The sequence below is a fragment of the Beta vulgaris genome, chromosome 1, assembly GCF_026745355.1.
Source record: "Beta vulgaris subsp. vulgaris cultivar EL10 chromosome 1, EL10.2, whole genome shotgun sequence".
Classification (NCBI taxonomy): domain Eukaryota; kingdom Viridiplantae; phylum Streptophyta; class Magnoliopsida; order Caryophyllales; family Amaranthaceae; genus Beta; species Beta vulgaris.
Window position 1 is genome coordinate 54,743,698 of NC_079202.1, and position 26,914 is coordinate 54,770,611.

General features: G+C 36.0%; 3 protein-coding genes across 6 annotated transcripts; all 3 read left to right on the forward strand.

The window, feature by feature from the left end:
• The first annotated feature begins 821 nt into the window (after positions 1 to 821).
• LOC104905250 (fasciclin-like arabinogalactan protein 21) lies at positions 822 to 2,475 on the forward strand. The gene has a single exon (XM_010693723.3). The coding sequence runs from the start codon at positions 917 to 919 to the stop codon at positions 2,201 to 2,203; it is 1,287 nt and encodes a 428-aa protein (XP_010692025.1). The 5' UTR covers positions 822 to 916; the 3' UTR covers positions 2,204 to 2,475.
• A 4,267-nt stretch (positions 2,476 to 6,742) lies between these two features.
• LOC104905248 (tetratricopeptide repeat domain-containing protein PYG7, chloroplastic) lies at positions 6,743 to 11,940 on the forward strand. Of its 4 annotated transcripts, none has more exons than XM_010693720.4 (5): positions 6,743 to 7,143; positions 9,260 to 9,311; positions 9,847 to 10,136; positions 10,617 to 10,763; positions 11,324 to 11,940. In XM_010693720.4, the coding sequence occupies exons 1-5, from the start codon at positions 6,901 to 6,903 to the stop codon at positions 11,603 to 11,605; spliced, it is 1,014 nt and encodes a 337-aa protein (XP_010692022.1). In that variant the 5' UTR covers positions 6,743 to 6,900; the 3' UTR covers positions 11,606 to 11,940. The 4 variants fall into 4 exon arrangements, with proteins under 4 accessions (XP_010692022.1, XP_010692021.1, XP_010692023.1 ...); XM_010693719.4 differs by having other exon boundaries at positions 6,744 to 7,143; positions 9,844 to 10,136; XM_010693721.4 differs by having other exon boundaries at positions 6,968 to 7,143; positions 9,256 to 9,311; positions 9,844 to 10,136.
• Positions 11,941 to 13,719: 1,779 nt separating this feature from the next.
• Positions 13,720 to 26,450, forward strand: LOC104905247 (dolichyl-diphosphooligosaccharide--protein glycosyltransferase subunit 2). The gene is made up of 20 exons (XM_010693718.4): positions 13,720 to 13,878; positions 14,006 to 14,144; positions 15,169 to 15,361; positions 15,524 to 15,613; positions 16,124 to 16,186; positions 16,325 to 16,394; positions 16,625 to 16,689; positions 17,850 to 17,904; positions 18,649 to 18,776; positions 18,888 to 19,003; positions 20,822 to 20,891; positions 21,609 to 21,713; positions 21,834 to 21,923; positions 22,031 to 22,179; positions 22,793 to 22,904; positions 22,991 to 23,074; positions 24,819 to 24,899; positions 24,978 to 25,202; positions 25,782 to 25,904; positions 26,117 to 26,450. The coding sequence occupies exons 1-20, from the start codon at positions 13,869 to 13,871 to the stop codon at positions 26,231 to 26,233; spliced, it is 2,085 nt and encodes a 694-aa protein (XP_010692020.1). The 5' UTR covers positions 13,720 to 13,868; the 3' UTR covers positions 26,234 to 26,450.
• The last annotated feature ends 464 nt before the right edge of the window (positions 26,451 to 26,914 follow it).

The window sequence follows — 26,914 nt, forward strand, 5'->3', positions numbered from 1 at the left end:
CGAGGCCACCACCCCCACCCCTTTGAATCTGGAGCCTACCACCCCCAACCTGCATCAAATTTAGGCAAACTGAAAAGTAGAAGAAACTCACCGGCGAACTGGTGTTGAAATGACGAGATCGAGTGAGAGAGGGGGGGGAGGCGCCGGCGAGATTATTGAGGGAGGGGGGGACTGGTGTTGAACTGACGCGAACTGGTGTTGAACTAACGAGTGTGAGGGAGGGGGAGGTCGAGGGGAGGGGGCAGCTGGGGAGGGGGTTCTGTGTGGGGGCTGCCGAGGAGGGGGTGAGGCTGGTGGGGATGGGGTTGGTGGTGGGGCTTGTGGGTCTAAGGTTGGGGGACCGAGGCTGGGGCCGGGTTGGGTTAAGGAAAGAAAGTTAGGGTTTGTAGGGTCAATTAGTTAGGAGCACTAACGTTCGTTAGCTAATTAAAAGGGCCTTTTGGGTAATTTTTTAACGGTAAGGGTATCGGTGAATTTTTTTTAAATATCACGGATATCTAGTGAACTTATAAAGAAGTAGGAATATTAATTTGGTGAATAAATTTTTTCGTCATAAATATTTGGTGAAATAACAGTTAATATTTTGTTTAGGTTTTAGGGTATGAAGTATATCAAGGTGCATGGAGTTAAAAAAAATGCAACAGAAAATTTGGCGAGACTGACGTGTATAATCTAGAACATTCCAGAAAACTTGCCCTGTCCTAACCTCCTCTTTCTCCTGGCTGCTTATCCAAAAAAATATCTTCCCCCAAAAAGAATCTTGTGCAGCAAGTTTCCCGCCCATGCATTTCCTCCGTACTGTCCTATAAATACCTCCCTTAACCGTCAGCTAAATCCACACTGCCACAATTTTCTCATTCTCTCCACTCACAGTACACCTTTCTCTCTCACTCCTCCATTTTTGAAGCTCTCAACAATGGCGTCTGATCTTCTCATCAAGATCATCATCTTCTTCCTCACAATCTTCACCTCTTTCTCATCGCTAGTTTCCTCCATTGATCCTACCTTAAGCTCATCCACCTTCACATTAGAATCATCATCATCTTCTTCCACTTTACCTCCACCATCTTCAACCACTCCTCCACCTCCAATAGATTTCTCCTCTTCTGAAGCTCTGAAATCACCACATTTTCTCTCTCCTCTCGCATCGGTGTCTCAAATCCTCAGCGAACTCGGTTTCCACGACCTCGCAATGGCGTCGCACTCTCTTTCTCTCTCCTCTGCTGCGCACCACCCCTGGCTCGGTCCAGTCACCATTTTTGCACCGGCTGATTCGTCGGTGAGAAGCTGTCCTTCGTGTTCGCTCGCACTCTTGCTTCAGGAACACACTGTTCCAGGACTGTATCCTGTAGATTACCTCAATCGCTTGATTTTCGGCACGAAAATCGAGACGATTCTTCCAGGTCGGTGTTTAACCGTGACTTCAGCCTCAAACGCCTCAAAAATCTTCATCGGAGGCGCGGAAATCACTCGTTCAGACCTTTACATCGGTGATCGCCTCATCATCCATGGCCTCCAAGGCTTCATCTCTCATGTCTCGCCTTACTCCTGCTCTATTGACAAGATGACGTCACTGACTCTACCTCATCTTTCTCCTTCCATCGCGCTGACTCGCATGATGCTCGCCGATGCGATGATTCGACTCAGAACGAGCGGTTACAGTATCCTCGCTCTTGCAATGCGTGTCAAGTACGCCGAACTCGTCGCTCTTCAGAACATGACGATCTTCGCCGTCGATGATTCATCGATCTTCCATGGAGGTCACGCGTATGTTCACAGCGTGAGATTTCACATTGTTCCGAATCGCATTTTGAAGCTTGCTGATCTAGAGAATCTTCCGCCATCGACGATTCTTCCGACGCTAGAACTCGGTGAATCTCTCACTGTCACCACTGCTGGAGGTGGAGGTGTTTTGTCTCCGATGAGGATTAATTACGTCAAAATCAAGTATCCTAACCTTATCTACAATCTTAAGCTTGTTGTTCATGGACTTGCTTCTCCATTTCCTCATCTCCGTCAATCAGTTGCTGTTTCTGGACGATCAGGATTCTATCCGTATAATTCTGGTGAGTTTGGTGCTGATCATGAGTCTAGAGAGTCCAGTAATGCTGGTAATTTGCGTCAAACTACTGAGACTACTGTTGCTCCTTCCCCTGTGATGAAATCAATGGTTGAGATGGATGATGTTCATCAAGGACTTTGATCTTCTTCAGTTAGTGATGAGCTGGTTGTGAAATTTTACTACTGTCATTTCTGTTAGTTTGTTAAGTCTTGCTTTTGAATAAGTTTGCTGGTAGTCTCCTACTGTTGGTTGATTTAGCCTCTTTTTAGTAGTCTTACTATTTTTGTTTTGTTTTAGTGAAATCATGATGAGTGTAGAGAGTTTGTAATCGAATTCGGTTGTAGAAATCGATCTTCACGTACTAATGAAGAGTTATGATCTAGCAGAACTAAATTGTCTTATTGCTCTCTTTACATTGCGTTTATTAATACTGTCATTGAGCAACATGATTTGAGAATTATTGATATGTTATCATTATGAAGAGAAAAATTATGAAGTTTAGGTATTATTGTTTAAAATGTACCATTAAATGTTAAGGAGAGGTTAGAGGTGTGGATTGGATCTTATAAGAAGATATATTATGAAGAGAAAATGTATGCAAACATATTATGTGATGCATGTTCGATTTATGAACATGGCAAATGTGTTAAAACACATTATGTAATTAAGAGTGAAATACATGTTCAGGGCTCCCTAAACTTAAGTTAATGAAGTTCCCGTAAAAAAAATACGTAGTAAATAAAGCTTGATCTTGATGAGTCCACATATGACTTATGAGCTATAAGTTTGCACCAAATATAAGATAGGTCATGTTTGACAAATAGAATTTAGAGTTTAGCGGTTAAAGTTTAGAGTTTGCTATTAGAGTTTTAACTTTTTGTTAAGCAGATTTGAATGTTGAGTTGACAACTTTTTTTAATGTGATTGGTAACAATTAGGAGTAATTATTAAGAGCTTATTGTCATTTGTTTGTGTGAAATGATATTTATAGACATTTTAATATACATGATTATTATTATTATTAGAGGCATAAAAATCATTGAACATATTTTTACCTAATCCTTTAAAGAAAAACATCATATTAGGAGCTTTTTCATTTTGAGAGTTTTTATTCGAAAACTCTCTCTAAAACTCTCTTTTACCAAATATCACTTTTAGAGTTTTTGACTAGTTAAAACTTTAAAAGTAGTCCAAAACTCTCTTTTTACTCCTAAACTCTAATTGCCAAACACATGAGCTTCTTTTAATTTTTTTGTTTTTGGGCTAATTGAAAGAACATCAGGAAATTGAAACTAAGTTACGGAACAACTTCATTTTGGCTAATTAATGATGCAGTATAAGTTTTTTATTTCTTGAGTAAAGCTAGTAACCTAGCATCAGGAAATTATTGAATGGGGAGTAATGCTTAGGAGCCGTTTGGTTCATTATTTTTGGTTTCAAGAAACGGAATCAATTATCAATTGCTTTTTTTTGTTTGGTTCAACCTCTCATCAATTTCTTACCATTACTTGATGGTAATGGATTACTTCAATTGTTACCTTTCCTCCCCCTCAAGTAACAAAATCCATTACTTGAAGTTAATGGTTACCCTACATTTTCATTCATTGGCTTGAACCAAACACTTAATAAAGGTAACAATTTTTTTTGCCATTTCCCTCCTCTATTTGTATCAATTCCCTTTCCATTCCATATCTTGAACCAAACAATCCCTTAGTATTTAATCAATACAGTTTTGATATACTTTCCCAATAAGTATTAAATAGAATGGTAGTATTAGTTTAGAGATTTATGATAAAATGACATGTCAATTGATATGAGAATAATACTTAATTATTGTTTGATATTTTTACTTTCAGGGAAGTATACCACATTTTTTTTTCACTAAGGTTTACTACTTTATCTGAATAATGTGGATATTGGAGATTACTTTGAATAACAAATATTCACCCGACCTTCAAAAGAATCCAAAAAAGTTCCCATGATTAAAAAATTTAACATGTATTGAGATATAGGAGCTGATGGGTAAAATTTTTACATCACTTTTAGCATTTTTGTGATAGAAATGTATTTTTTTTTTTTTGAAAGAGAAATTTCATTAATTGAAGGTCAAACGGCATCTACAATAGGTATTAAAGTAAAACAAGATACAATTAAACAAGACTAAATCAAATTCGTCTTCGAAGAAACTACAATGAACCAGATCGAATAATACAGCACAACTCTCTTGTATTTGCTGAATCAAGCAGCTATTGATGAGGAAGTCTATCATTCTGATATAATTTGGGAAGAACATTCTTGATCGAGTCAGGTTGACCGCATCCGAGATTCCAATACCTTTATGTTGAGTCTCAAACTTCAACCAATGAGAATAATTTCTCATACCTAAAAACAAAAGAACCATACTCACAACTCCCATCGGAGAGAAGGAGATTTCCAAAACAGAAACTAAAAACCCCATAACAGGGTTTGAGAAAATCTCATAGAGAGACTAATTTATTGAACAAAATAAGAGAATTAATTGAAAACTGAAAATAAAAGGGGAAAAGGGGTTTACCATGGATGAAAACATCCATGGCATCCCCTAATTGATGAATAAGGGGTAGGGGAGGCTAGGGTTTGAGATAGAGAAAAAGAGAGGGGAGGCTAGGGTTTGAGAGACTTTTATTTATTTTGATAGAAATGTATTTGAATCTTCTAGAGTTGTAAAATAATTTTACAAGGTAGAGTTTGTGCAACATCAACCATTGAATAAAAAATCAATGGTTCATATATTCTCTTTCCAAAATTTCTCCTATTTTATCTCATCAAAATCCACCCCTAAATCTTCTCCTTCCACTAATATGAGCCCTTGATTTTAAAATGTATGACTCAGATTAGGGGTGCGCACAGGCCCAGGGCCGGACAAGAACCAACTGGACTGAAATCTACCTTTTTCTTGGACCGAGATCGGACCAGAATTTGTTCGGTCCGGTTCGATTTTGGACCGGAATCTATATTTTATATTTTATCTATATATATTTATAAATTAGATATATTACAAATTAATATTTTTAATAATAATCCTAAAGTAATAAATAGTAAGTTTTTAAATTTCTAACTTTCTATCTTTTTTAACTTTTTTTTAACATATAAACTTTTTTTCAACTAAATTAATAGAAATTTCAGTCCAACCGGTCCGGATCAAAATTTTTTGGGTTTGGACTGGACCGGACAGGAAACCCATAATCGGGAATTTTTATCTCCGGTTCGGTCCAAATTCTGGTCCAGACCAGTTTGTGCACACCCCTAGCTCATATACAACTCTATCTTGTAGAGTTTTACTAAAACTTTGGAGGATCCGGACTCGATAGAAATATATAATATATGGTCTATCCATACAAATCAAGAAGAAGAACCCAATTAGAAATTTAGATCATGATAATTAATTTGAAAGTAACGTCCAAAAAGGATGTCTCAAGATTGAAAAAAATAGGTAGTGAATTGTTTGGTGGCCAGAAATTGATGAGAGAAAAGGGGTAAGATACAAAAGTTCAATCACCAAAAATTGCAATTTATATCTCTTGTTTGTTAATATATACTCCCTCCGTTTCTTTTTAATCTACACATTTTTCTTTTTGGTCCGTTTTTTAATCTACACATTGTTGTTTTTTATATTTTTTATAAAAAATCACATTTAATTTCTCCTCCTTTCCACCGATGTCATTCACTTATTATTCCTTTTTTGAGATGAAATAAAAAAAGTATAATAAAGCTAAGGAGCTAAAGAACAAATTTACATGTTCAAAAGTCCTATTATACCCATGCACCTTCAAGATTTTCCTCATATACAGCTTCTCCATCTTTAGGATTTACTCCCTTCGATCTAATAATTATTAGTTGTTCCATTATTTTTGATTTTTGGACTATTCACATGTTCTGTTTAATTATTTTTGCAATTTGAGGTTTCCGCCTTTTTGGTCAGCTCCCCCGCCCTTTCGAACTTGATCATGGCCTGGCGTACTAGGTCTTCCACATGAGGATTGCCCTCTTTTGCATCGGAATAAAAATGTGCTCAAAACTCTACCATAATCTTAAATACTTTCTCCATTTTATTACTTATGCACACATAATTCCACGCGTTCGACTACTTACAATTATGAACCTTCATTTTTTTTTAATGTTTTATTCACAAGCCACATTTTCTTTGCAAATTAGATGGTAGACACGAGTCTACCATCTAAATGTTGTGCACCATTCAACACAATGAACAAAACAACCTCCTTAATGAACAAACTAAGCAAAAGAACAAAAGAACAACACACGAGACTCAATGAACATCTAAATCAGCAATAAACGACAAGAAAAAAAGATGAACATAAGGGAAAATATCTAATGAACAACCACTCAACCTAATGAATAGACAAAGAAAATACAATGAACAAAGAATTACCTGCAATAAACAAATTAAGAAACATAAAAATAAAGGTTAACAAAGGAGAATCGTCGAGATCAATATTCATTGGAAAACAATTGATATACATTAATTTCACGCGTTTTAGACACGAATCGATCATCTACGACAATTGCATTTTCTTTCCTAGAGGGGTAAAAGGTAAAAATAGTTCACCACGGTTGAAACAGGGGATGGGGGGTGCATCATTGAATTTGATAGAGATTAGTAGATTACCCGCTATCCACATTTTTATCCATGGAAGCCAAACAACCCTCATTTATAACACTAACCAAAACCAACTAGTGACCACTAGCTTCTCAATCTTCTTCTACTTGTACATCCTCCCAAATTTCTGCAAATTTTTCAAAACCCACCAAAAATTTGCAATCACCCAGTACAGAAAACCATGATCTCAACCTCAATTTCTGATAGAATTTTCCATCTCGCCCCAATTTTGACGAATTCTCCTTCTCTCTCCTCTTCAACTAGCAGAGTTACTTCTTCCATGTTTCTCTCTCAATCTTCTTCTTCTTATTCTTCTGTCTTGGTAGCTTCATTATCTCCTTCCAAATTCAAGTTTCTGTCTTGTTCAACTAATGATCCCAGAAATTTGAGCTCTTGTGATGCTCTTTTCAAGTTTCAACGCCATGTGAGTGCTCCTGTTCTTTGCTAATTTATATGAATTATCTCCATTCTTATGGTGCTTTGATTATTATTTTATGTTATTAACTCTTTGTGAGTAAATTATGTAATTTGCTTTGTTTGATGGGTGATATTTGATGGTTTTTGATACTAAAAATGGCTGAGAAGAGAGGTGTAGGACAGTAGGAGAAAAGTAGCAGCCTGCTTAGAAGGTGTAGAGAAGAGATAAAGGGGAGGGGAACATGAACTCCTCCCTAGCAAATTTGTGATTGTGCTTGCGTGCGTGCGCGCGCGTGTGGAGGGTTTAGAAGGGAGTGAATATGGAGAAAATAGTGAAGTGATGATGCTTCATATCAATTATAGAGGAATTCTTGATTCATGTTGTAGTAATTATGGCACAATAAGTGCTTAGTTCTTGTAGATAAATGTCGAGAATTTCTTCAATAACAACTTTTGTGATGCCAATGTCATAACCTGTAACTTGTCCAACATGTGATGGTTGGACATAATTTTTGAGATATTTAAGTTAATGTTGGGGAGCCAAATGATCAAGTGCCCTTCAAAGTTCGATTTGGTCATGGATTAGGCATTCTCAGATGTATAAATTGATGATGAGTAATTGCAATTCAACAGATGTTATCACGGCTTCCTATTCTCAGGCCACGATTTGAACATTCTGTTTACATTATGATAGGGATATGTCATACTTAGAGTGGCATCTTGATGAGTGTTGAACTTTTTTTCCTAACATTGTAGAGTACATGCTATTTAAGCATTAAAGCTTTATTTCTTACATTGAGCGAAGTAGCAAACATAATAATGTGATGACCAAGTTCGGAAGAAGATAAATAGAAGGTCGTTGCTGGTGCAAAACTAGCTTGGTGTATAAAATATCAATGGCTGTAATTGTTAAAAGGACTTATCTCACTGATAAATAAGAAAGAAAAACAAGCTAACATTAGGAGAAACATGCAAAATAAGTGAAAGCAAGTTCAATGCTAGTTTAAGCAGAGTAGTCATGTGAGATGACTGTAGCTTGCCTATAAGAAGCTTACATGTAAGTTTTCTGGAGGTTATGGTCCATGAGTGAGTAACATCTTTCAATATTGCTGGTGTATGAAGGATTATTGGCTGTCTTAGGTACTTGTTTGTGCTTGTTGTCAATCCAGTTATAATAGTTAACACAACACCAGGCTCATGTATCATCTAAACTTGTAAGTTCCCTCATTTTGCATTCTGACTGTTGCAATCATTATTAGCAACGCGAGAAAATTGATTGGGGTTCTTTGTGCTGTGCCTAACTGCCTCAATTCTATACATTTTGTTGTGGTCTTTTATCATCCGTACTGGGATACAGCTGGTGCATTCATTTGTTAAAAATCATTCCACCTCCCAGAAATATGGCTTTGTTCCTCATTGAAAGTTTGCTAACAGTTTGAGTTTGGCCCCTAAATCTTTGGAAAATTCTAGTGTCATACTCCATTTAGGCTGCAACACTGTTCTATATACTCAAGTTTTGTTTTATCCTAACTAATTAAAAGGTTTCTCATTGGTGACTCCAAAAGGCTTTACAACAATAGCTAAAATCAACCGGATTAATTTATTTTCACAGTCAGCAGTGTCGCTAAAGATAATATATTTGAGTTGTATTCTAAGTGAAGCTGTTACCTAAATGTAATAAAATTACGGATATGTAGTTTCCAAAATCACAAGATATTTCTTTTTCTGTTTGTTGGAGGATGTATATAAAAGATTGGGTTGCAATGTCAAAGTTTTATTTAGTGCTGCCTGGTATCCTGCAGTTTTCTATAGCATGTATAATGATGACTCATGACTTACTGATTACTATGATAAGTTGAACATGTTTAGATATGTACGAACTCCTATTTTTTTTACTTTTTTTTTTTTGGGGGGGGGGGTGGATTTAAACAGTACTGGTTTAAAGTGTAAGTGTTTTGAAGTTTGTGTTGCTCCTGTGACGATTCTTGTCATTTGGTCAGATCTACATTTACATACATCAACTCTCACAGTTCTCTAAGACCTGAGTATATGGATATATTTTTAATGTTTTACTGCTGTGCGCACAGTCTCTAATTTTTCTCCTTTGTTGTGCATGAAGGCAGAAATTTGGAATGACATTGATATTGGGACCAATAGTATCAATGGAAAAGTGTGGTAACTCTTCTCCTATCCTTGTATATAATAATCGTGGCATTATGATTTTAACTAAAATAAAGGCTTTTTCAATGTATTGATCTTCTGTATATTTGTTAATTGCGTAATCTGAAAAAATGGATATGTTTTAAATGATAAGGATGTTTAACAAAGGAAATAGAAAAACCCACTCTGTTGCATATAACCATGTTTATGTTGTTTTCATTATTTTGTGCTATCATTTCTCTTTCCAATAAACGATCTTTGTTGTCGAAACGATTTTTTTTTTTCAGACAAAGGGAGTTACGAGTTCTCACTATTACTCTTTGTAGTGCAAGTGGATACTAATATGATGTTGTGATTTGTATTTAAAAAGTATAAAACATAACAATTTAAGAGAACTTTATTGCTAAAATCCTGCATTTTTTTTTGGGGGGGGGGGGGGTCACTTTTCAGTTTTTAACCTTCTCTTGTTATTTAATACTTTAGGTAAATCTTGTAATAGAGTAACACACCTTGTCTATACATGTGATGCTAATTTCAACTGTTGCAGAAGTTTATAAGAAATATTGTGCTGTGAAAGATAATGAAAACTTCAGGGGGTCATTAAGAGGCGCTAGTGCATTATCATCTGCTACAATTGCCTGGTTATTGTCTTCACAAGCGGCATACTCCAGCACTGACATTAAGATAAATCCAGTTTATGAGGTCGGAGAGTTGTTTGAATTGGGGATTCAATTGTCATATGTGCTTTTGCTATTGGCTCTGCTTGGAGCTGGGACCTTTTTTGTTATTCGTCAAGTCCTTGTTCGTCGTGAACTCGACCTTTCTGCTAAAGAATTACAGGTCAGCCTTTCTATTTGATACATGTATATATCTCATAACTGCATGACTGGTATGCTGTACGACAGAGGAGTTAGTCAATTTCAATAATTTCATGGAGGGATCTTAGGTTCCATGTGGCTGGATGAATAGCATTTTCAATGGATGATGACTTTCCATAGAAACATATTTTCCAAGAATATACACAAATTTAGATGTTATCCTTTGTTTGGTTCCTTGCATTAAATGTCATGGAGAAAGGAAAAATGAAATTTAACCGTAAGAGGAGGAATGTAAGGAATAGGGAGAAAATAGTGACATTCCTTCCTTGGCAGAGCTAGTTTTCATCCTTGGGAAAACTTTTTTCCACCCGTTACACAAACAAAGGAGAACACGAAACTCACTTTTCCAGAAAAATGTTGTCCTCCCAAGCTAACACTCTCTTACTTCTTACAACCCCTCTAAGTCTGCTCACTGTGAGATATTACAATTCTGTTGTTTCAGGAGCAAGTAAGGAGTGGTGATGCGAGTGCAGTTGAGCTCTTTGAACTCGGAGCAGTTATGCTGCGAAGGAAATATTACCCAGCTGCCACAAAATTCTTGCTTCAGGCAATTGACAAATGGGATGGAGATGACCAGGATCTTGCTCAGGTTTGACGGCATTGATTTCCTAAGGCTTTTAAAATATTGCATACTCTTCATAAATCATACTTAGTCTTATAATTCTTTCTGCATGACAATAATGACACCATTCGAAGAATAGCATTTGACATTCACGACTTCTCCTTGCCTAAATATCCTATTAGTTAGGGTTTAGAGGATATTTTCCAGACCTCTTCACATCCTGTCACATATGGGATCTAAATTGAACAGTCGTGGTTATTTCATCTTATCAAATATTTTCTATAGCAATTGGACTCAGGTCCTCGTGTTAGACTCGTCTATTATATGAGGAAATGAAATGTCAAGTGTCCATACTCAGTTACCGACGTCAGAGTGTCAAGGCTGAGTCAGGTAATATTGCCAATTATGATTGCTCGTTGCTACTTACAACATACTTCTAATGTTTATAAGATGTTCCAGAACTAAAGACACAAGTTACTTTCTTCAGACTTTATAGTTTCTGCACTAGGTTTTACTGTAAAGAACAGGCTTACTCGCAAATTATATACTACTAATGTATCTCTAAACTCAAGAATGTCCACCAACAGGTTTATAATGCATTGGGTGTGAGTTATGTGCTTGATGAAAAGCTTGAAAAGGGTATAACAATGTTTGAGAAAGCGGTTAAGGTTCAACCTGGGTATGTCACTGCTTGGAATAACCTTGGGGATGCATATGATAAGAAGAAAGATCTCATGTCTGCTCTTAAGGCTTTTGAAGAAGTGCTGCTTTTCGATCCCAACAATAAGGTGGCACGCCCTCGAGTGGAGTCATTGAGGGAACGTGTTAACATGTATAAAGGTGTCCCTGTGAAATCCAAAGAAAGGTGATAGTGAAAAACTAACTTGAATTTTGACATTGTATGAATATGAAAACTATAGTCTTGGATCTTGGTTATGTATGAGGTCTGTTAAAGTGGTTACTTTGTGCTCCCCTTTGTGAAGCACTATAGGCGCTTCGCATCGCGGCGTTGGTAGCATTACAGCCATTTTCTGTTCTGGTAATGTAAGTTATTTTAGAGGGAAAAAGAAAACCAGAACGCAGTTTTCACTGTGATTTTTTCCCAGACTTTTTCCCCTTGTCATCAATTATTATAGTAACTAAAAGTGATGACATTTCCCCCTTTATAAAACCAGTGATTACTAATGACATTTGAATTCATGGACCTTGCCTTTTTGTTTTATCATACGAAAATGTTATACATAGTCCTAAACTCCTAACTCCTAAGGGTTATGTATAAGAAGTAAAAATATAGAACTTCAAAAATTCCATTGATTTAATAATACAATGAATGGGTGAGATTTCTAGATGGGCAACTTCTGTTGATCCACATATACTGCTTGACTGAGATTTTATAGAACATAATCCCCACTATAAACTTCAATCGAGCCTGAGTAAAGAGGAGATGAGTATAAGTAGTGACTAACTGACTATTGACTAACCTACAATTCAAATGTTCGGTTTATATTCTATATACTTTGTGACTCGTGGGATTTTTGGACTATTAAATGACGTTTATTTTGTGGCTCGTGGGATTTTTGGACTATTACATGACGTTTATTTTGTGGCTCGTGGGATTTTTGGACTATTACATTGACGCTTCCATTATAAGGGCGTATAAATGAATGAATACTTGTTTTTTCTTCTAGTTAAATAGGTCGGCGAGGTTAAAATTATATTTGGTTGTTGTTTTTCCATAATTTTAACATCTTGAACCTAGCTTGCATGTGAAAAACCTTATAAAAGCTTTTGTCCAAACTTGGTTTCCAACGGTTTGGATAAGTTGGGATTAGTGGCTCTTTTCGCCAATGAGCAACTCATGTCAAAATTTACTATTTTTAAATAATAGCCTCGTTTTCTAATAGGTTAGACACAACATACTTAGTGAGTCGAACTCATCTATAATTAGCTCTATTGTAGAAATTCAAAAAAGTTCCTCGAAATGCTTGTGAACATATTCAAGATACTTCCTGTTTATTCTTTTTCTCTGGTGAAACAAGAATGCGATAAAAACTTAGTCATGACTAGCTTTTTGTCTATTCTATACGTGTATTATCATACTAAAAATGTGTGTAATACCATAAAATCTCAAAAATTAGTAAAAAGAATTTAGACGTGAAGAAGTATAATGTAAAATAATATTTACTTGAAAATATCCAAATCAAGTAAAATTAAAAGGCAAATATACTTGATATATACATGCAAAGAGGCTATGTTTAATTCACATAATTTCGCGATGTTATTACTTATATCAGACAAACTTAGATAAGTCTATATCAAATTTGAGAAAATAAGTTCAACTCATACGCAACCAAAAATTAAGTTTAAATCATACCGATAAAATTAAGATAAACCAAACATAGCTGAACTCGAATTCAAACGTAAATGTTATAAGTTAAGTCAAGCAACCTTAAGCACACAACTAATCTGCATCCTTAACACCTCTACTGACAAGGCCCATACCTCTCTATCAAATTAGACGCGATCAAGGGTCAAGTAGTCCATTTTGAGACAAAGGTGTTGGTGCTAACTTTATGATGGATAGTCGGTGCATCACACAAATGGACAAAACAACAAAAACACCAATCACATTAAAAACAAAAGGCTGAAAATGCCAAAAATCCATGTACTACATCTATTTGACTCCGAGAATCACCAACAAAGGAAACATATCCTTCCGTATCAAGACAAAATTCTCAATCAAAGAAAGATACAAAGATAGAATGTTCAGCTGCAGAAGTAAACTCAAAAGCAACGTATATTTATATATCTCAAACAGTGATACTTATGTGACTTGTCTCAGATTAATTCAAGGCACATACAATATAAATATAAGTAAGAGAATGTAGCTCGTTAGATAAGCAAGTTTTTTCCGAGCAAGTTTTTTCATAGCAAGTTTTTAGCGAGATAAAAAAAAGCTAGCCAATTCTTTTGGCCATAGTCATAAACCATAACCCCACATGCCACAAGCCCACAACCCAGGATCCATCAATTGACCCGAACCAAATTGTCAACTCACAAGTCTTCTTTACTTGAGTTTCATCTCCTCCATTCTTCCTTCACTGTCTTCTCTCTCTCTGGTTTTTGCGCAGAATGAAAACCAGTAAGATCTCTCACTATTCACTCATTTATTTCTAAATCAATCATTTTCTTTCTCAATCACATCAATTTCCGTCATTTTATCTTTCATCTCACTCATAATTTTCCCCAAATTTCGTGTGATTTTGCAGGAATGAACCCAACCCTAGGGTTTTTGGCTCTTCTTTTTATTTCTTCGATCTGTGAAGCTGCGATCTTCCATCCAATTGCGGAGTCTCACCGATCTGCAGCTCGTCAGATTTTCAAGCCAGTCGATGGATCCTTTAAAAGGTTTTCAAAACCCCTACTTAAACCCTTAATATCATTATTTTGATTTCTGATTGAAATTGTAGGTTTTAATTATTGTCTGTATAATTGCTTCGAATGCGTGGTCAATTTGATCCAATCCTGTTGTTATTTGTTTTCACATTGTGGAAATTGAAGAGATCTCGAGGATGTTTTAGCTCAATTTGATTGAAAAGGGTAGAACTAAGATGCTGGGTTGATTTTTGTTATAATTTTTATTTGTTGTTTTTAGTAGGAGAAGATTTGATATTATTGGGTGTCATTTCCCAGGAAACAATGGTATCCTCGTTTTCACAGTTGCGTAAATTTGAATTATACGGTGAGTAAGATGAAAATTAACTCATGTGGGAAAAGGGGAGCTCTTGTTATAAGAAGTTTGTGAGGAATGTATAGGAAAATGAAACCGCACTATGAATTCGTAACAAAGTGGAAGGTAGGATTTTTGAATTTTGAATAAGGAGGCTTTTGAGTTGGGATATTGCAAAATAAAATCTATATCTTACATAGGGGTGTAATATTGAGAATATAACCAAAGTTTAGGACGTCTGGATTGTGTGTGCCCTTTTTCTAAAGAATTTTGTTGGCCAAATGGTTATCGTGGTATCATCTTTCTGCTTAGCTATTTGATTCCGTAACTTTTGCCTATTTTTCCAAAACAAGGCTGCTCATTATTTGCTGGAGAACTTTAAAAAAACTAGGATTTGCATGTAAGGTTCGGAGGAGGAAGGGGTATTAGGACTTTAGGAGTCCTTGGAGTTTGGTTTGTTCCTAGAAGTAGGAACTTGAAGTGTGAAGCATCATAACACTAAGAAGTTTCAAGTTGAAATCTCAGTTGTGGCTGATATGAATATTTGTTCTCAAGTGGTATGCACCATCAGAAGTGGTTTATTTTTCTGTGTTAGCGCCTTAGCAGTGTGCGCCTAATTGATTATTTTCTCCTTGTCTGTAGTATATTCTCTCAGAGAGTTGAGTCTTGAATATTACCTGACTCATATTCTTCTTTGGATAGTCTTGAAGACGCTTATGAAGCTTTGAGAACCTTTGAGATCCTTGGAATTGGGAAAGATCTTGATATAAGTACCTCAACATGCACCTTGATTACGGAGACCTTCAAGGATTCATCTGCTAGCTTGAAGGATATCAATTTTGCATTGAAATCAAATCGAGCTCTAAAGTGCAAGGTTGATGAAGAGAATTTTAAGGTACAGTTTCTTTCTAATTTCATGTGTTTCAGAATATGTATAAAGGATTTGTTTGTCTTGCCTTTTCCTGTCGTAGGAGCAAACTTATGAATAAGTGAATGTATTTGAGGTGTTTTAACTCCTTTTCTCTTCTCTATCTCTCCTTTCTCCTATTTTCTCAAGGCTGTCAGCTCAACATTACAAGCTGCCATCACTAAAGCAAACTCATTGCTTGACTTCTACTACTCTGTTGGAAGCTTGCTACTTCTTAAGGTAATCAATCATCATTTTGTCAATTTCTTTTGCTATCTTCAACATCAGCATTGAATCATTGATCATATGCCTTTAAAGGGGCTTCCTACAATGGCAGGGACAGGAGCGGGGAAGTAATATGCAATCTATACTATGGTATAACAGAAAAAATTGTTTTCAATTGATTTTTGAAAGGCAATGATTGTGTGCTTCTTTTTAAGATAAACCAAGCAACACTTAATTCATTAACCATTCGGGGTTAGTTTGTTATTTAAAAGCCATGGAATTGTGAATCTCTTGGTTTCATTGGAAATGTACAGATTACTTTTTTGTTTCTAATAATTTTACCCTTTAGCACTTTGATGATACTTTGACATCAAATTTCTTCATTTTTGTACCATATGCAACATTGAGTACTGTTCTGAAAATTGAAGTTGACATATGTTACTTCTTTCGATCTAAAGACTTTACCGCCACGCGAATTTGATGGTATTGCTGTTTTATGACACTTTATTACAATCTTTTGTGCAGGATCAGGCTGCTCATTTGGATGTTCAGCTCGATAATGCTGATCAACTTTTACGTTCAGTCAAGGTTGGGTATTTCTGTTTTACATTGTCATTCATTTGGCTTCTCCTATATCTTGCTCTAGGTTTGATGCTTTATGGTTGTGCCCCATCGCCCTTGTAATCAAGTGGATGCTGTAACTGATGTCGGTTTAAATTTTGCCAGGCTCTGGGTCAAAGTGATGGACGATGGCGATATAGTTCGAGCAAACCTGACTCCAGTACTCGTGCTGCCGGTAAATACTCCCCCTGTCAAATTGAGCTCTATCTTCATGTTAATCTATGTCCGTTCTTGTGTGTTTCTACCTTTTCTAGTACATGTCTTATATGTGCATTAATATATGCGTGGGGGGTGGGACAACTGCTTTCCTTTTATGTCTTGTCATATCAATTTTGTTGATGAAGAATGCTTAATCTATAGGCTATACTGACTATTTCTTGAATGCAAATTGTTTGTCTGTTGCAGGAATGGCATTTGAAACTCTTGCCGGACTTGTGTCATTAGCCTCAGCTGATGTTGATCAATCATTGGTATTTTCAACTTCTGCTGATCCCATTTAATCTCGAAACATGGCATTGTTGGCTGATTCTTGTGATATCGATGAATATGTGCTCTTTCTTTGGATTGATAGTTTTCTTGTAGCTTCATCAGTTGGGTTGGAGGAACACTTGCGAGTGCTCATTCTTGGCAATTTTAAACGAATAATTTGTTTTATATGTAACTGAAGTGTCCATGTGTGAGTATATGTCCAATATCACATGCAGCCTTTTTTTGTTTGGATTCTTGGCATTAGAAATCTGAGTAGCATTGCTTTGTACTAGTTTTCACAAAATTTATCTTTCATCAGATAGGGAAAATAGTTTATCTTCATTTTATAAAAAAATAAAGAATATAGGTTAGGGGAAAATAAAAAAAAACTTTTCCCTTTCCTTCATATAAGAAAACTCTTCAATTTTGAAGAGAGTATGCTGCTTGAACTCTGAAATTCTGTTAAGCTCTTCTGCACCCCATTAAACGTTTGGTCGTCTGTAACACATCCTTGAGCAACAATTTCCCACAATTATTATCTGTTACGGACACCATTCCACCTGATTCAATCACCTTTTCTCCTTTCCTACTAGTGTTTTTTTTTTTTGGGGGGTGGGGGGGGGGGGGGGGGTGGGGGGTGGTGATGATGCTGGTTGTATGAGCATGTATGTGATAGATTGGTGTACCCAGTTTTCTCTGGTCTAATGGAGTCTCAGAAAATGGAAAATCTGAGCATTAGGAGTTATACTTTCTGCTATTATAAATGCCTATTCGGATCGTACGGAAAGTTGATGGTTTAGCAATAGCAAGAGACATCTAACGAACAAGATCATATTGTGAAGGAATGTTGATGTTCGGTATATCATGTTCTGATTTAAACCTGCCAATGGGTGAAGAATCGCTGGGTTGTCATCACTCTTCATATGGTAATGTTTAAGACCTATCTTTGGGTGAAGTAAGTGTAAAGGAAGACGAAAGGTCAATGGACCTGGAAAAATTCTATAAATTTTATCTGGCCCTAGAGGCCTTTTCAGCTAATATATGTTGACGTAATGTCTTATCTTGCTTTACTGTTTACTTTTGGTGTATGTGTCACGTATGATGCTTTTGTTGCTATCTATGGGGCTTCATCTTACATATTTGTTGAATGCACTTTTGACAGATTGGAACTCTGAAGAATGATATATTGAAACTTTTTGATAGCATTGAAAAGTACGGTATGTAGGGCCTCCCTTCTTGTGTATTGCCTCATCGACTATCCTTAACTCAATTTATCTGACGAATGCACATTTGACAGCCTTTGATGGTGTTTCATCTCAACATTCTAGGCTAATTGTTAGATAAATTGGGGTTCTTGAAGCAAATGGAGCGTTCACTCTTTGTACCTTGATAAAGCTCTTATTTTTGAGTTAGGGATAATGTTTTGGCCAAAAACTTGTCTGGAACATTGAATATCTAGAATCTCAACAATCTTGTGATGGTGTGAGGACTTACTGTAATGTTGATGCTGTACCGTTTTGCACTCAGTTATTCTCTCTGCATTAAATTAAAGTTGTCAGTTTGGATGTTTGCATAACAGTAGCAATTCTTTAAAATGCAAATGCTTTTGATTATATCTTTGGTACATTTTTTTATGGAGGATGTGTCATCCTCCATTGTGTCACTTGTTCCCAAGTCTGCCAATCATCATCAGAGGCTCCTTTTTTTCTCTTTTACCTAGTTATGATTGTCTTGCACAAAGTGAACCTGATTCATGAATTAGAGTAAAGTTCATAATCCTAATTTTTGACTGTCCCAGCATTCACTGAAAGTTTCCTGTTGTAGCAATGTTTTAAAATGTATGATTGCCTTCTTTCTATTGTATCAGAATTACTCATGTATAGCAATGAGTCTAATCATTCATTGTTGTTGCATTTTTAGGGTATCCATAATAAGTTTTTTTTGTTGTTGCCTGGCTACAGATGACGGGGCCATGTTCTTTGATGAGAAAGTTGTTGATGCATTGGAATACCAAGGACCAATTTCAACTACATCATCAGTTGTCCGAGGGCTCGTGGCATTTGCAGATGTAACATCTGGGAAATTAGCTGTAAGTTGATTCACAATGGAAGGTTATATAACATGTGCATGGATGGTTTGGGGGCATAGGGTGAATGATGTATCGTGAAGATATCTCACTAAGTTTAAATGAAACATGCAGATTTCAGGAGACAAAATATTGGGTTTGGCAAAATATTTTCTCGCCATTGGGGTGCCTGGAAATCCTCATGACTTCTTTGATCAGATTGATGCATTAGCTTTGCTGGAAAGCAACAGGTGATTGTTGAAGTGCATGCATGTATTCTTTCCATACTGTTTCATTGGGTTACGTGTTTGAATGACATGTCTTTTAATTATTGCTCCCAATTCTCTCTAGGTAAGTTTTTTGCTATTTTGTGTTTGAATACTTGTTGGCACAGGGACAGGTCAGGTTTTGCTTGAATGTTAGTTTGATAATTAAGGATTTATAAACTTTCACTAACTTATCCAACCTGAAGAATTGGCTTTGTTCTTTGATTTTGCAATATGAGTAGCTTGTAAATCATACATTACGAGAATTAGACATAGAAGCTAAAATTACTACTTGCTACATCCTACAACGAAATTATAAGCATACATTACGGGAATTTGAAATAGAAGCTAAAATCACTACTTGCTAGTTGCTACATCCACTTTATACTTTGGACTATTTTGGGATGTCCTAGAAAAAAAGTTTCTCATTTCCTTTTAGTAATCGATACAGTAGTTTATTACTTTATACTTTCTATGTTACTTAATAAATGCATCATATTGACTAGGCATCAGGGAATTAAAACTCTCACGTGTTACAGAACGGCCGTTCTGTAATGAATTTTGGATTTGCCGTTTCGCAAAATCCCGTTACAGAACGCCATAATAAAATTCACATACTTCTCGTTGCGTTGCCCGTTTCGTAACGCGAACTCGCCGCTTTAGAACGCTTTTATCCTCGTTGCATCTGTTCTTTTCGAACATTGGCCGAATTTTTTTATGATTTAATTATATAGTTGATGAAACATGATATTCTAATAGATTTGATTATATTATGTAGTAATAATGTTTCATTAACTAAAACAATGCAAATAAGGTCAAAACATATTAATTTGATTTTTTTTTTAATTCACGTCGCGTTAGCCGCTAAACGTTATATTTCCCCGTTACAAATCTTTCCCGCGACTGCGTTTTTTTTTTCCCCTGCTAGGCACACTTGCCGGTGCACAACTTTGACCATCAAAATTTTCATATATATATTATTAAAAAATAATGTTTTGAAAATATACATTGAGATTAACCCAACAACAATTACAGTAATGACTTTCATTTTTACAACTAATTGAATATGGTTAAAGTTGATATCTAAATAGTGCAAAAGTCAATATGATGCTTCTATTAAGAAAAGGAGGAAGTATATTGTTGCTCTTTCTCATCTCAAATCATATAAACCCTCTTTTTCTCTCTATCATAATTCTCTCTCTCCCCCCCCCCCCCCCCAAAAAAAAAAAAATCCACTACCAATCATATTATGTACAATTAGTTAAAGGATCATGTCATTGTCAACTGGGGATTTCTCTGAGGGATGGAGGGAGTATGATGTCTTCTATTTGCAAATGAAATATATTGATATTTATGTCATATGTTACATAAATGAAGGTTGAGTTTTACCTCAGAGAAACAACAAAAATTGCTCGTATAAAAGGAAATTTCATGTCTAGTGGGTCATATTAGGAAATTTTCAATTGAACCAGGAAGCAAATCGAAATTGTTGGGTTTAATTTTGAATTTATATGTATCTATTTACACAAGCCACTAAAAATCAATTGTAAATTGGCTTTGGGTAGGATTTTCAGATTGACACACAGACACCCAATGTACAGTCCTAGATACTAGAAACCGGAAACAGTCCTGGATCATCCTTTTTTTTTTTGCAGCTCAGATTTCAAAATATGATGAAAGCCTCTTAGCCTCATAGATTTTCCCTGGTTTGCATTTTGTCGTCTTATTCCCTCTTTGATGCATCAGAGAGTATGGTGACTTGAGCTTTTTGTAAATGTAACAAGTATTGCTTTTCTGTGGCAGGGTCTCAATCCCATTAATTTTGTCTCTCCCTGCTACTGTGCTTTCCTTTTCCAAGAGTGACAAGCTCAAGGTATCTGTGCGCTTGTCTTTCATATTCAAGAAGTTGCTTTTTATGTGGCTTCATATTTTACTAATAATGCAAGTATCAAGGAAATATTTTTCCTATTCATGATGGTCAAATGATTTAATATTCTTTTCTAGATTACTCCATTACATCTATTCAAAAAAATGGTCCATGAAGTCAATTTCTTAGATACAGACGTAAATTTGAGCTCTGAGGGGAAAAATTTATCATGATCCTGTTGTGCATCTAGGAAAGATTTGATACCCAAATTCTTAATGCTGATACAGTTGGGTTCTGTTTTTATATTTGTAGTCTGCTAGAAGCCTAGAACCTGTACGATTAACTTTGTAGGGTCTGTATCAGTCTGACACATGGCATGGATGTATGTGTTATCAGAGCACTACATTTTTCTCTTCGCCACATTGTAATTTCTTAGTTTTGGTCTAACTAGCTCTATTGTACTGCTTTTTTTTCTTTTTTTAATAAATAATTTAAAGAGGGGTGCTTGGAGAAAAATCAGGACTACTTTTCTTTATATGCTAATGCGCTCTGTGAGCTTGTTGTTCGTGCTACTTGTGCTATGGATTATAAGAATATGCTTTTTTTAGCTGGATGAAGCACTTGTGTTTCTTTGTTCACATCAGTGGCTCGCTGTATACGTTCCTGCTAAAATCTCTATACCTTTTTTAGTCCAATGATGTTAATTATATTATATGTGAACAGGTTAAGGTGAGCACTGTACTTGGGTCGGGCGCACCTCCTGTGACAGTGAAAATCGTGCAAGCTGCCAGTCTTGATTCAAAAAATGCTCCTATAATTGAGAATCAGGTGTTTGACAAATCTTTCTCAAGTTACTAGATATCTGTATCATATTAACATTTCTAATCTTAAAGCTTCTTCACTGAGACACTGACAAACCAACTAACATTGTCAAATCTATTAATTCAGGATCTCAAGTATGATGTAGATGGTGGTTTTCATGTCATGGATGCTTTGCCAAAGGACGCTGATATAGGGAAATATGAATTTGTTTTCAAGGTGTCATCTTGTTCCATACTAAGTTCTAACTAATCAGTTACCTGTCTTTGTTGGGCTAGTACTCAAATATTGACTGCTCCTTTTCTTTCTTCCATGCTGTGGGTTAGATTACTCTCAATGATCCAAGTCAGAGTGATGTATATGCAACAGGAGGCCGAACATGGGTTAAAATATATTTCACAGCAGAAATTAAAGTTGCAAATGCTGAGATATCAGTCCTTGACAGTGATCATGGCAATGTGGAATCTCAGAAGAAGTACGTATATTTCGATATTCGTGAAACTTATCTTGATTTCGTCTTTGTCGGTTCTTCCCGAACCTACCATCTCTATTATCTTTTCCTATATATCATTGATCATCATCATTCGTCTCCCTTTTCTAATTGTAAGCATGATGTTTCAGAGATTGGCAAATAATCCTCTTATTTTCCCCTTCAAATTTCTTTCCTAAGTTTGCATCTACCGAAATGAAGTTTTCTATGTTTTGGCTATTGGTGAAGGTATAAGATTAGAAAATGATATTTTATATTTCGGAAGGTTTTTGTTTACCAGTTGTCAATTGAGAACTAGTATATTGTTTGCTACTCTCTCTGTCCCTTATATTATGCACCATTTTCCTTTTTTAGATCCCCTCCCCCCAAAATGATCCAATTCTTCTTTTGGTCATGGGTTTTATTACTTTACTCTCACATAAATAACATATGGTTCCATTCCACCATTTCACTTTATTTGTTTAACAATCGACTTCTGGTTGCCCTCTCACATATCCTGTTCTGGCCTTAGTTTGACTTGTCTGGCTAAAGAAACAAAAATAAAATTGATTTTTCTAGCAACAATCAAGTACTTGAATGTTTAAGCTTGAAATTGCAGGTTAGATTTATCTGCAGACAGTTCCATTTCTTTGTCAGCAAATCATCTTCAGAAGTTGCGACTCTCCTTCCAGCTAGCGTCTCCTCTGGGAAATGCGTTTAAGCCCCACCAGGTTTGAATTATCTTTTTGTTCAATCCCCAGACAGTTCCATTACTTTTAGATAGTTTGCTAATGGATATGGCCGTGGCACTTGGCAGGCATTGCTGAAGCTGAGACACGAGTCTAATGTGGAACATGTATTTGTGGTTGGGAACTCAGGGAAAAAGTTTGAAATAACATTGGTAAATTTTTCTTACTGCTTTTGGCTATAATGTCATATACAAGCCTCTCTATTTGCCGCATAAAATTACATGAAATTTTAATTGAACGTCAGTTCAGATAATCTTAGGTATTTCTGTGTCCGTAATGTAACAGTACCAGTTTAAGATTTTCATTATGAAGCCGTTTTCAGGACCCAATTCATTCTTATTAACTGGAGAACTGGTGTGCATTTTTAAAAGTAGAGGTTTTTTGGCAATTTTTTTTCTAAAATCCCCTCTTCATATACACCTGATTATTTTTCGGGCTTTAACTTTTTTTTGAAGTTAACTTAAAACTTTATTGTAATAGTAACACATTACTGTCAACCTCTTTTTTTCTTACTCCTTTCAAAGTTTCTTCCTAAGACACTATGTTTATTGTTTGCTCTTAAAGAAGGGGAAGAAAGAGTGCAAGTGAGGTTTAAAGTATTGTTTTTACTGCTGAAGTACGAGTTTAAGTTAAAACGAGCCGAAGAGTAGGCTTACAAGTTATATGACATCGGAGAACCCTTTTCACGAAATAACTAGTCTTTGGGACCGACAATACCAAGGTTATTTTTTTTTATTTGTGTTAACAAAAAGGTTATAAGTTATTAAGTAGTTAGAATTCGAATGTAGTTTCATATAAGAGATTTACCTTGGTGGTAAGATCAAGATATTTGAAGTAAGAGGTCCGAGGGGTTCTAGGGGGTCATTTTCAAGGGGAATGTCATGCTAGCATATAGAATATTTTATTCCTAATATGCATTCAAAGCATTAGAACTTAACTCTTGTTTCAATTAAAAACCCATATCATCATTTGATCTTGATGAAAGAAGCAATGGGAGAATGTGCTTCAAAACTTTACATTGTCAATGTTCCAAATAGATGCCAAGTGACAAATGTTATAACTTATAACGTCATGTTAGTGTTTGAGGGGGAGGAGAAGGGACATATGGCCACCTAGGCGCCTACATTTTCTGCCCACTCTTTAAATAAATAATAGTAGATTAAGACATATGGATAGGGTAGTTAGATTCAGAATTTGGTTACAAACAAGAGATGTAGCCTGGTGGTAATATCATATCATTATGAATTAAGAGGTCACGTGATCAATACTTCTTCCACTAATCTTTTAATAATTTTTAAGGCAGAATGTCACTTGGGTGATGAAGTGGCTCAAGGTCAAGGGTATGTGGTAGGGTGATACATGGCGGCGTACAATGCTTGCCCACACATTTTAATAATATATATAGATATGTGCTAGACTTTTTTTTTTTTCCTTCTACCTATCTGTCAAAGACCCTTTCTTTACCAGTATAGTAAATCAGCCTTCTTAACACTTTAATGAAGAGGTTACAAAGAGAGCTAAATAGGAAAGTGCCTTTTTATGTGGAAGTTGGTGGTGGTTTTTGGAAGGCATTGTAGTAGGTGCATGATGGAAATTGTAATGGCTAAATTGTATAGGGACATGGTGCTGCGTGGGTCTCTACTCCTTTATTATATGGCCATGCAATGCTTTTCTAGTTTAAGGGTTTGATGTTTACTTATCTTTCCCTGACGTGTGGTTATGGTCTTGATTGATAAATGAATCTTGAGTGTTTTTCTCTCTTAAGTATGATATCGCGGTTGCTTTGCACCCCTAAATTATTTGGTCTGTAATATCGTGAATCAGCAGGGATAAAATTATTCATGTTATCTTCATCAGATTAAACATCTGAAAGCATGATCTCCTGTTGTCATGTAGGATTTCCTTGGACTAGTGGACAAATTCTACTACCTTTCAGGCAAATACGACCTTCAACTAACAGTTGGAGATGCCGTCATGGTAATTACGATTCTGTTCTTATTTTTATTGATTTAATTTTTGCATTGATTGATATGGACTTCTGAATTGATTTTTCAGGAAAACTCATTCTTACGGTCCTTGGGTCATATCGACTTAGATCTTCCTGAAGCACCCGAGAAGGCAACTCGTCCACCTCTTCAGCCGATTGACCCTCTCTCGAGGTTTGGACCTAAAGCAGAAATAACACACATATTCAGATCCCCAGAAAAGCGTCCACCTAAGGAACTATCTCTTGCTTTCTTGGGCCTTACCTTTGTTCCACTTGTAGGATTTTTCTTTGGGGTGAGTTAATTTTCTCAAGCCTTCATATGCATAACCCGCTGCTATTCATGTTGACGGAAACACTTAACGGGCTGAAAGGCATATAATTGTTTGTATGTTTAAATAGCAGTCTTACCATGCTGAACTTTGATATTTCAAATGCTTTTTATGAGTTGTACCATTATCAATTTATCATGCATATAGCTAGAGTTCTTTCCCATCGAGCCCTTGCATTGTTCTGACTATCAAATATTTTATAATGTCATTTCTTAGCATGTGGCTTCTCTCTACTTTCAGTTACATTCAATATACTCTACTGTTCTATTTTCTTATTTTAACTTTGTTAGCAATTCTCGACCACATCCATCAATGTTATGACTCAATCATCACAATCATTGAACAGCGCAGAAACTCCATAGCGAGCAGCTCTTTACCCGTTCTACTCGTTTTTACTATATATGTTTTGTAAGAGCTAATAAATCTCAGTTTAGTATATGGTTAGTTTCAGTTTAATTAATGCAAATGTCACCGACGTCGATTTTGTTAGCATTCTAGCTATTACTTCACTCTCTCACTCTGATCTTCTATGTCTTCTTGCAGCTGCTTCGTCTTGGGGTCAACTTTAAGAGCTTCCCAACATCAACAGTACCTGCTGCGTTTGCTGCACTATTTCATGTTGGCATTGCAGCTGTTCTTTGCCTCTATGCACTTTTCTGGCTGAAGGTTTGTGATTTTCAACGTTCCACTCTCCATAAATTTGCAGATCTCAGTATGCTACAACATTATTTCTGTATCATTTCCTGATACTCAATAGTGCATTATAATATTTTCAAAATCAACTTGTTAGGGGACAATTCATGTAGTTTCTGCTAATTTTATTTTCCTATGTTTCGTGCATCTGCAAGCCAACTCAACTCATTCGTCTTTCTTTGCAGTTGAACCTCTTTACAACATTGAAGTTCTTGAGCTTCTTGGGAGTCTTCTTGGTATTCGTTGGTCACAGAACTCTTTCTCACCTTGCCTCGACATCAGCCAAATCGAAAGCTGCCTAACAAGGAGCAGGAATGTTGTCTTGCTATGTTTTTGGAGAATGCTTCATCATTGAGGAATCCCCTTTGAGAGTAGTTGTGACGAAAGTCCGTAGACATTTTGACTCAATTTTGTAGATTTTTTTCGCTTGGGAAAGTGCCAGCCATAGTGTAGTTCTCTAAAAAGTGTATACATGTATTCACAACTTTATTTTAATAGCATTTTCTCTTTCATGAAGAATCTGAATGTCTTCACCTTTCTATAGTTAGTATATACTCCCTTTGTGATTGGGGTTCTATCCTCGTGGGTGGGAATGGGCTGGACTGAATCCTGATTGGTCCAATCCATACTTGCACCAATGTTTTTGAAATCAAAGAAACGGGAAAACAAACCACCAGAAAAAAATATATCTAATGGTTGGATAAGTTTTTGAACTTTTATGGCCCGTTTGGTAGTCAATAAATTGCGATAATGGGAATGGATTTTAAGTGTAATGTTATTAGGAAAGCACCCTTAAAATCTCCATGAGGAAACATTTTTTTTCCATGAACAAGCAATTTCACCTCTAAACTTGTATTTTTGTCTCCAAGGAAAGCAATTTTCATTACCATACATTACCACCTATAAGGTGGTATTGGATGGAAATGAAAATTCAAGAAGAAAAGTACACACTTTATGATAAATCAGCATTATCATGGAAATGG

Bases quoted from the DNA above. Each gene is read 5' to 3' on its own strand.
- LOC104905248 (XM_010693719.4), top strand. From the start codon at position 6,901: ATGATCTCAACCTCAATTTCTGATAGAATTTTCCATCTCGCCCCAATT. The intron at 7,144-9,259 runs GTGAGTGCTCCT...GCATGAAGGCAG, and splicing joins TTTTCAAGTTTCAACGCCAT to AAATTTGGAATGACATTGAT. The intron at 9,312-9,843 runs GTAACTCTTCTC...CAACTGTTGCAG, and splicing joins AGTATCAATGGAAAAGTGTG to AAGTTTATAAGAAATATTGT.
- LOC104905247 (XM_010693718.4), top strand. The intron at 21,924-22,030 runs GTGTCATCTTGT...GCTGTGGGTTAG, and splicing joins AATATGAATTTGTTTTCAAG to ATTACTCTCAATGATCCAAG. The intron at 22,180-22,792 runs GTACGTATATTT...TTGAAATTGCAG, and splicing joins AATGTGGAATCTCAGAAGAA to GTTAGATTTATCTGCAGACA.
- LOC104905250 (XM_010693723.3), top strand. From the start codon at position 917: ATGGCGTCTGATCTTCTCATCAAGATCATCATCTTCTTCCTCACAATC.